The 10,714-nt window shown below is 42.9% G+C and overlaps 1 protein-coding gene across 2 annotated transcripts in view; it reads right to left on the reverse strand.

Annotated features, from left to right (window-relative positions):
- The window catches only part of PIGQ (phosphatidylinositol glycan anchor biosynthesis class Q), a 60,268-nt gene that overhangs the window by 28,239 nt on the left and 21,315 nt on the right, over positions 1-10,714 (reverse strand). For both annotated transcript variants that reach the window (XM_019539966.1, XM_019539965.1), the window contains exons 3-4: positions 3,313-3,444; positions 882-1,002 (exon numbers count right to left, since the gene is read on the reverse strand). In XM_019539966.1, the coding sequence (XP_019395511.1) occupies positions 882-1,002; positions 3,313-3,444 (253 nt within the window). The remainder of the gene's footprint in view (positions 1-881; positions 1,003-3,312; positions 3,445-10,714) is intronic.

Consider the following 10,714-nt stretch of genomic DNA (forward strand, 5'->3'; position numbering starts at 1 on the left):
GAGACACTGTTTCCCCTAGTGCCCCCTGGCATAACAAGGAATAACGGACACAAGTTATTGGAGAGTAGGTTTAGATTAGACATCCGCAAGAACTACTTCAGTTAGGGTAGCCAGGAGCTGGAACCAACTTCCAAGGGAGGTGGTGCTGGCTCCTACCCTGGGGGTCTTTAAGAAGAGGGTTGATGCCTACCTGGCTGGACTCATTTGAGTCCAGTTTTTCTCCCACCCAGGCAGGGGGTCGGACTTGAAGATCTACAAGGTCCCTTCTGACCCGACTTCCATGATTCTTTAGGTAATTTATCCTAGGCAGTTAGGGCCTATATGGGTATGAGTGATGGAGGCAGAAAAACAGCAGCACAAGAGATGGTAAGTTTTGCCAGTTTGCCATTAAGATGCTGAGTCTTTGAGAGGATTTTGGTTTTATGTACCCTAGAAAGTTACCACCTTCAAGTTCACCAACAAAATGTTCTTTCTGAGCAGAACTGCCTTGTCTCTTCAAACTTTTTTTCTCATCAATCTAATGGTTTCTGGAACCTAACTGGGCTTTTTTTTTATTCTTTTCTTTAGACACCCCAGAAAAACAACAACTTGAGGAAACTTCCTCTTAACTCCATATTCAAAGTAGCTAGCCCGATAAGGACTTCAGTCTCCAGCCTCATAGCTATTTATTGTGCCCATGATATAACTGCTATGCTGTAAGGAGGAAATACCTTCCAGTAAGCACCTAATTAATATTAATTGGATACTAGGATGAGACCTATCTTCCTCTGATTAGTCTCAGTTGATTTGATTTGAAGACTTAATTAGTTTGAGGAGACCTGATTTTTGTGACTTTACTCAGGGCTTCTTTTCTGTTCATGAACAGTTCCAGCCAGACTTACATCAGCTACTGGGATGAGTGTGTCAGCAAGGTGGCCAATCCGATTCTTTCTGTACAACCAGGACATCAGCAGTATCCCCAGAGCCACGTCAGCGAGGAGAGAAACAAAGATGTTGGCTTTCCTGTGTTCCAGATAATGAGAAACAAAGACAGAGCAGAGGAAGAAGACTGCTTACTGTTTCAGCAACAACAGTCACCAGCTAAATTTACATAGCACCTTTCAGCAATGAAGGATACCAGGGCACTTTACCAAAGGTATAGGGAGGGATTTGATTGTTGATATGTTACTGCTATGCTGCAGTCTTTGATCAAATGCAGCGGTCTTTCTGAGCCAACAGTACTGAAAAATAATAGTAATAGTCTTTGTGTGTATGTGTGTGTGTCCATGTGTGAAAAACTAGAATGACATTACGGAAGGATGAGATAGGCAGAATGTAAGCATTTAACTTGTGATGTAATGCTTTCACTTGGAGCAGTTATATAGATTGGAGGTCTTTTCAAAAGATATGCTTTCATTTAACTGCTTATACTTGGGTTAAATATTTTTACCTACAGAATAAGATAAACTAAACTTCCCCTCATTGCAGGAATTTCTGAATAAAATTCCACAGCCTGGCTTGGGCAGAAAAATCACACTATACAATGAGAATATTACTTCTGGCCTTAAAATCTACTACTGTATTTCACTGTCTATAGATTGACACAGTATATGAGTCGATCCCATTTTTCTGATCCAAAAAGTTAGAAATTTCATAGATCCAGTGTATAAGTCAACCTAACTTTTTGGATCAGAAATATGGGGTTGACTTGTACTGGTGCCTGTGCACCCTCACTGCAGACCGAGCACTAGCAGGGTGGACACATGCCACAGCGCTGCTCATAGGGGATGGGGCCAGGCTTGGCACTCAGCTGATGTGGCCCCATCCCCTGTGAGCAGCGCTGCCGGGGCTGCGACAGCCGAATGCAGAGCCCAGCACTGCTCACAAGGGACAGTGATGCAGTGTATAAGTCGAGGTTGAATTTTAAGAGTTAAAAACTGGGCTTCAAAACTTGACTCAATAAACTTTGAAATATGGTAATCTATTTTTCAGTATTCCTTGAAAGCCCATTACTGTAGAATTTGAAAGTCTAGGATTTCTAGGATTTGCAAAGCGCTGGCCATAGGTGATTCAAACTCTATCTCTGAAATCTTTGCCTTCCCATCCTCTACTCAACGTGGGGTGGGCTTTATGTGTACATATTTTTCTCTGTTGCTTTGAAAATTCCTCATCTTTAGTCGCTTCAGGAAGGATCCTCCAAAAGACTGGAGTAAGGGAGTAGCTTCCTACCCTTGTGGAACCTGTCCTAAGACCTCAGTTTTGTTTCTCATCTGATTGCTTTCACAGTGATTGAATAAAAGGACCTACAGAACTAGCTATAGTCAGGTAGAGTATATGAAGATGCTGTACAAGCTTTCCTTGTGCATCTCTGTTAACACATCCCAATCCAGTTTCCTAAGGTTATGTTTCCACCACCTCTGACCACGCTAGGAAGCCCTGCCATGGAAATTCCCCATCTACTAATTCCTAGTCTGCATCTGCTGAAAGAATGTAATGTCACTGCTTTAAGAGCGATGCACATGGGCCAATAAGCACACTTGAGACTGATAATGGCGTTAGACATCAATAAGGGTGCACCTAACAGTGGTCATATTATCTCTTTTCAGCATTTGGAGTGGAAGGAATGACAGAAAGGGGGCAGGGAGAGTTTTCGTGCTGGTGCTCCCTTGCACGGTTCCCACCAGAGTAATTCAGGAAGCATAAGTATGATGAGAAAGGATCAGGATTATATTAGAATCAAAATGATGAGAGAAAAACTCTTATCTCTTCCTTGACCAAAAACATTCCTGTACAACTATATGATCACTGTAAAACTATATGTCTATCTCATAAAAACAGACTTAGGACCAGATCCTATTTCATTTTTCAAGCATATAAGTGGACTTAAGTGTCTAAGTGCAATTCTATTCAACTCTGTTCAAGGTACTGAAGATCCATTAATGCATCTACTCTTGTAAAACACCATCATCTGACCCTTAATACTGAGTCACAAAAAAAAAGCAGTGAGGAGGTTGAGGAAACACACACCTTTTGATTTAACAGTTTTTCAAGAACTTGAGCTGGGTGGAATGGGTTTTTATTTAGGCATCTAAATCTGCTTATGGTGCCTAATCAATGGAATAGAATCTGGCCTTTAGTATCAGAAAAACAAATAGATTACAACCACAGCCAGGGAAGGGAGAGTTTCTTGGCAGCTAGAGCAGAAATTGTTTGGTTCACAGATGATGAAGGCTCCAGCAGGAGACAGAGGTCACAAACTCTGTGAGCTGTCTGTGTGTGTGTGTGTGTGTGTGTGTGTGTGTGTGTGTGTGTGTGTGTGTGTGAACACCATACCTCATTAGCTGTGGCTGGTTTTGAGCCTTCCTGTTACTGCTGATGACCTGGAGGTGCTCTAACCGGTGCCCCAATTGTTCGCAAGTTGAGAGTTTACTCCATATGAAAGATAAAGGCCAAAACTTCAGCACTCTGCAAAAAAAACAAGGGGAATGAATCTCTCCTGGTTAATTTTGGCTTTGAAGCACATGGTATGATATTCAGGCAGCTTCCCATGCAAGACGTTTCAGATGATGGCAAGATTCTGTACACATACAAATAATACGAATGCAGACAAAATGTAACAAATATTAGAGATAAATTCCCTCAAGCATTAGAAAGACAAGGAATGTGGAATGAAAGTGGCCTTTCTAAAAAAAGATATTCAAACTGTGTCCCCATACAGATGCCAGTCTCACAGCTTCCTGTGTGTACCTCTAGAGCAGTATATCAAACTTATTCTCCAGAAAGAAAGAAATCCCATTTTTAATTATGGTCTGTAAGTCAGGGTATTCAGTCAGTCCACAACAAGTCTTCTATTCATGTCCAGCAGAAGTCTGTACAGATATCAATGCTGCAACATGGTCTTTGTGTCGTAATTAAAATTTTAACCTGATTTTTGCCCCACTCAGTTTCTGAATTATAGTAAGAAATGGGCACCCAACTCTTTTAGATTCCTTTGAAAATCCAAATCTTAACTCTCGTTGCTTTCAATATGTGTCTGCCTGTATCACACAGCTTCATTCAATCAGAAAAAATGATCTCTTTTACGATAACTGAAATTTCTGTCCTTTATTTCTCTTCCTTCCCCTTCATGCATACATGTGTATCTCCTCTTTTCTTTCCTCCAGATCAAACCTTAGCACCCTGCCTAGGGTCTTCACTCTTTCATCCATAAAAATGGCCTGCAGTAAGTAGACAACTGAAGTAGTAAGCAGACATTTTAGAATTCAGTGAATCTGCAAGTTAACATCTAAATGAGTTCATGGGGTGAGGCAGTTCACAGCTCTCAGAGCAACTGGGTCTTTCTGCAGTCTCAGGAATGCCACACTGCATCAACTTATGTTCAACTGACCTTCTGGAAGGTTCTTCTTATCACCATTCTTTGTCTTGCAGCTAATAAAAGAAGACTCCAAGGGGGCACTTAATGTGGTCTAGGCTGAGGCCAGTGTAAGGAAAAAGAGTATCAGGCCCAAACAGACATAACAGGTGAAGTGCTCCATACAATGAGCATACAGATATTCATGGCCAAAGAAGCACTTAAAAAATGATCCTCAAAAAAAATTAAAATAAAAAAGGAAGAGGAACATCTTTTCTCTTCCTGCAACAAGATCTTCCTGAAACATCTGTACACTCCATGGAGGATGGCTTGCTCCTCTGGCATCCTGTAGTTGCTACATTTTGTAGCAAAAAACCCCCACTCTCCTACCCCCTGGTGGGAGAGCAGAAAACCCTTCATTCTTTTCAGACTTTAGTCCTCAAGCCTAGGGATAGAAGTTACACATAAATGAATTTACGTAATCAGAAACTGGTTTAAACCTGTAACAGAACAGAATTTTAGTGCATATAAACCAGTTTCAAAATGGCTGAAACTGGTTTCAGATAAGTATGACACTACATTCAACCAGGTTTAACTTCTGTCCCAGGCCCTTTCCTGGTTCAAGTTAAATCACAATCCCCCAGCATCCCAGCATGCTTTCCAGCCCTGGGCTGGGCTGGGCTGGGCTGTGCTGGCTACTCCAACAGAGAAGGGTTTGGGGGGTGGGGAGGGGGGGACTGCCCTGCCCCCCACCCCCCTAACAAACCCTAGCTGGGGTCTGGGGCCAAGAAATGGGGTTAAACTTTCCTTTCCCCAAGTACAGAGCTGCCCTGCTAAAAACTTACTGCTGGCTGTGACTGTAGACTATAAATCCCAGAGGCACCTGGAAGCAGGAAGAGGAAGTGATAAACAACGCTGCAGAGTCCAGTTGCTGTGATTCTGGACTGGAAATCCCACAGACCTTGGGGGCAGCATGAAGAGGAAATGAACACACAGTCCATGCTGGCTACCTACCAGAAAGCTGTGCTGTAGCACCCCCCAGCTTCTGGCCTGAGCCACTGCAGGCATATGGCTGCACTTCCTGAATCACAAGTGTGTGTCTGTCCAGTTGTTTCAAAGCTTAATCTCTGCATTTTAGACTAACCTGCAAAGACTAAATCAATTCAGCCTTGGGCTTTTTGACTGTCTGTGCTTAGCTTAAGACCAGAGCCTAGTGAAAACAATGGCTGAAAAGCATGCAGAGATGGCTGTTCTCCAGCTAAGGAGCAGGAGGGAAGAATTCTTTGCCTGTCATTCAGGTTCCAGAGGGTCCCAATGATAACTGAATGGACACAAGATGGCTGACTGGCTGTCTACCCCACCCTTCCCCCACCGCTTCCCTTGATAAGGGGAAGCAGAGCACTGCGGGATGCCAGAGAACCAAGCAACTCCCTGTTGGGCCTCATGGCTGAAGACTACCACTGCTGCATGCCACTGTGGCAACTCTGAAGTCCTGCTCCAGCTGGGGGCATGGTTAGGGCAGCATATCTGTATAGCACTGAGGCTCCCTGAGTTGGAAGCACCATAAATTGGAGTAGGATTCAGAGTGCTTCAACTGCATGTCTATCCATAGCTTTAGCAGTATAATTTATAACATACTATACTTGGGATTCTGAGAGGACTAAACTTAGACCCCAACATAAGCAATATAACTCCTTTACTGAAGTCAACAGAACTTTCCCTATTAAGGGCAAGAGGACTGCTTCATTTATAACTGCTTCTTACTTATCTCATGGAACACTCTGCTCATCTCTTCCCAGTCTCTTGCCATGCTTATGTCAGTTTCACTTAGTTTGCATACACACCACATCTATGCAAATTATTCTACTTTGCTCTTGAATTTACACTATCATTTATGGTTCTTTGGATGAATCTGATATCTTTTATTAGACCAACTTAAATAGCTGGAAAAAAAATTTCTAGCAAGCTTTCAGATTTAAAAACCCTTTGTCAGTCTGAGGAAGCCTCTGCAGTTGGTGTGTTATTTTCCTGGATGGAATGAATGGTAAAGAAGCCAGAGACTTGGGATGGTATGCATGCAAGACAGGCAGTCAGTGAAGATGTAAATTGAGAAGTCAGTGGGTGAGAGACAGGCTGGGTGGGGGGCAGAAGGGGGATGAATGTAGCAGTTAAACAATGGAGAGGTACCTGGGGAGTCAGATGGCAGGCAGGTTATAATGCATCATAAATCCAATATCTATATTAGTCTATGATTTTTTGTATCTAGAAGGTTGATGAAGTGAAGCTCATAGGCTCGTCTTTGAGAAGCGTTCTGTAAATTCACTTTGAGGATTAGAACTGTGAGATTGGAGAGACAGTGGTTTTCTTGTGAGAAATGTGCCCCCACAGGTAATTGGGTATTCCTGTCTTTGATAGATTTCCAGTGTGTGCTCATTCTGGTGCGCAGCTGTTGTTTGTCCCTCCTCTGTATTTTCCATCAGGGCATTTGGTGCATTGGATAAGATGTATTACATTTCTGGAGGTGCAGCTGTAAGATGCAGGAATGGTGATGGCTATGTTATGGGGTGCAGTAATTGTAGGGGTGCTGGAGATGTGTTGGCAGGTTTTACATTTCTTGTCATGGCATGGTCTGGATCCATTCGGTGTGTTCTGGGCCTTAGGAAAAGTTTGCTTCTAGTGATGAGGTTAGTAAAATTCGGTGCTTGTTTGAAGGCTAGGATGGGTGGTTCTGGGAAGATGTCTCTAAGAACAGGGTCTCTTTCTAGTATGAGTTGCAATTGTTTAAGGATTTTCCATATGGGTTTGAGGGAGGGGTGGTATGTCATAACCAGCAGTGTGCGATTTGCGGGGGGGGAGGGTTTCTTTCATATTGCAGCAATTCTTCATGTGGTACCCAGGTGGCTCTTTCAAATGTGCAATTTATCTCTTTGGAGGAGTGTCCTTGTTGGGTGAAAGCCTTTTTAAGATTGGTGAAGTGGCATTTTACATCTTCACTGACGGCCTGTCTTGCATACAAACCAGCCCAGCCTTTGGCTTCTTTGCTATTCATTCCATCCAGGAAGAACACACACCAACTGCAGAGGCTTCCTCAGACTGAAAAAGGGTTTTTAAACCCGAAAGCTTGCTAAACATTTTTTTCCAACAATTTAAGTTGATCTAATAAAAGATATCTAATTCACCCAAAGAACCCTGTCTGCCTATGTCCTTAGACCAACATGGCTACAACCTACACCCCACCATCATTTATATCACTAGCGAATTTAACTCAGAGACTTCCATGAGACTTACAGATGCTTCCTCTGAACTTTATTTAGCTGAATTTTGCCTGTGGTTTGGAAATACGACTATGTATTTATGACTGGGCAGGATAAGATGCAGACTAGGTTTGTACTGCAATGTATGTATCAACCTAGCTACACAAAGCAAATCCACAAATTGTGTGGTTGGCAGAAAACCACGGGTGCCCCTCAGGGCCTCTTCAGCTACACTTCACAGAGGGTTTGTCAGTTGAAAATCCAAAGCCCTGAAGGCCCCCACTGATTCAGATTTTTGATGCATCAGTTTTGAATTCAGTGCTGTGCACTGTGAACTAGTCTCTTTAATTCAGAGCCTTTGAGTTATTCACCTCTTCACTTCAGCCACCCACCTCACAGCCAAATTATCGCACTGCTGTTCCACTGGCCTGTCAGGAAGTAACATCCAAAGTGACAGAAGAAAGAACACGTGTTGAGGGGGAGGAGGAACAGTGGGTTGTTACACTGGCTGCTGATCCTGAAGACTTGGGTTCACACATTTGTTGAGGCACTAGTGGAGATGAGTTTTCTTTTGTGATCATGGTCTCAAGCTATGGCCTGAGGAACCTTTGCTGAAGTAGAAAATCATGTTATACAAGCAGGGGAGTAGCAATGGAAGGTCTCTCATTAGAAGGCTGTCCACCAAAGGCTAAAGATTAGGAAGCACTGTTCCAGTCAACATCTGCCAAATTCAAGTAGAAGACAGCAGGTTTGGGGGTTGGAAATCTCCCTTACCTGAATCAATCCCTCCTTCCCTTTCCCCGTGCCCCTCACTAGTTTAAAAGTGTGGTGGTGAAGAGATTGATACCAAATATCAGGAATAAGCTATTTTGAAAGTTGTTTTGTTTTCTGAATCATAAATGAAAGACCTTAATGAGCCTTCAATACGAAATACCACAACTGAATTTTAGACAACATTAATACCACATCTAACCTGGGACAGCACCCCCACCCCCAGCAACAGCGAAGAGGTAATGAATATACAAATTTCTAATGGCTGGGTGTCCAACCAGCTGTAGCCACTGCTGAAGAGAAGCCCAGCACTGGAACAGCAACAGGCTTGCTTCAAATGTTGTTTCATGAAAATCTGTGCAATGCCTGTTTGTATTATTTCAAACTCTCCTCCTTTTCTTTGTACTAAATGTCACGAAACCCAAGCTCCATCCCACATTCCCAGCCAAAAGAAATAACCTCCAAAATATACTGAGAACAGACGCATAGAGAAAGAGCTCAATTAAGTGGTTTCAGGATCCATCACAGAAATTTCCATTTGTAATAACATCCAAACACGAAAGCCAAAAAAGCATTTCTTCTGTAGCGTATTATCCCTGCAACGCATGGCAAGTTGCCACAAATGCTTCCATTTGTTTATCAGGCTTATAGTACATGGAATGACTTCTTAAAATGTACCGGAAAACACTTCTAAATGGCTTTTATATCATTACATTACTTAAACAGACAAGTACACAGCAGTAGATGTAGAGTAAATGTCTGGGGACTCTCCAAATGTAAGCAATTTCAGCTGCAATTGAATGCTCTCCGCATAGTGAAATTATGATTTTTCCAATCCAGATCATTTGTTCCAAGAGTGGGGGTGGCCCCTCAGAATCTAGATGAGAAGCCATCTCTCTGAATCTGGACTGCACAAAAGTGTTAAAGCTCCATTAACTAGATTATCTTGGCAGCCTTACTGCTCCGTGCTACAATTCCAGGAAAACAACCTCCCATCTGGATGAGGCATTGGAGGGGTCAGAGGATGTCAGGAGGAGGCGATTACACAGCTTATTTAAAAAAAAAGGAGCGTGTAGAGTTGCCTGCCACAATATTAAATCATTCTAATCATTCTGGTGATGCACAGGGGATCTTTCAATTGTAATGAAAGTTGTGCCCAAGAATCCCTCAAAATCAATTTGCAATTACCACCTCTAAGCACAGGGTGGTGGTGAAGAGATGCCTATATTTCAGATCAATGTAGTTTTTATAGACTACACGGGCATTTTTAAATCTCCCTCACTACATCCAGGCAATGTTGTTAACCAGGGAATCCAGTTTATTTACTGAGATGATTACCCACTCCTGTTTTCTAGTTGCATATATAGGCAGGGTGCTTAGAACTGAAATATGAAATAACCCCTAAAGTTGGGCAGAAAATTTGATCTTAGCCCACAAGAGGCTGAGAAGTGATCCTCCAGCTCATCAGAACTAATAATTCCTCATACCCCACCCACTCCACAAAATTTGAAACACAGAAAACAAGGAAACTTGATCTTAGTTAGCACAAAGGGAAGATGCAGATGTTAGAATTGAGAGACTTTCCCAGAAACGCATAGAAGGCCCTGCTTATTAAACCAGAGAATTGTTGGTTTATACATCCCAGCTGATTTAATCTCTTTCCATCAAATGAAACTTGAAATACCTTTTATGCAGTATATGATGTCCATCTTTAAAGTGCAGGCAGAAGCTCTCCCAGCACCTTTCAGACACAGTGAGTGTGACTTTAAGAAGCTCAGGCAGGGAAAATTCCCCATTTGACTCTCCATCTGATTCTGTCCCCACAGAGCTAAGTGATTCCCAGAAGGAATTACCCCAGGTAATTGCTTCTTTCAGAAGCTGTTGCCATGTGCAGTTTACCTGAAGTAAATTTTATATAAGGCATAAAACACCAACATCATTTTATTGTGCTTAGGGTCTGGCTACAATGGGCTTTGGAGGGGTGGACAGTAGGGCTGTGTGAAGCTTCGGGTGTTGATTCAATTTGGAGAAGATGCGGCCCGATTTGGTGGCCAAATCTCCAAATCTGAATCGAATCAGGGGACCAATAAAAAGGTCCAAATTAATTTGAAGCTCTCTGAATCTTTGAATCCCCCCACATCCGCCCACATCCCTCCACATCTTAGTGTCATCAGTAAATTTGAACAGGGTGCTTTTTACCCCCTCGTCCAAGTCACTGATGAAGATGTTGAACAGTGCAGGCCCGAGGAGAGAGCCCTGCGGAACCCCACTGCCCACATCCCTCCAGGCTGAAAATGACCCATCCACCACCACTCTCTGGGTGTGGCCCTCCAGCCAGTTGGCGACCCAATTGACTGTG

Source organism: Crocodylus porosus, unplaced genomic scaffold (assembly GCF_001723895.1).
Source record: "Crocodylus porosus isolate Cpor-Errol unplaced genomic scaffold, CroPor_comp1, whole genome shotgun sequence".
Lineage (NCBI taxonomy): Eukaryota > Metazoa > Chordata > Crocodylia > Crocodylidae > Crocodylus > Crocodylus porosus.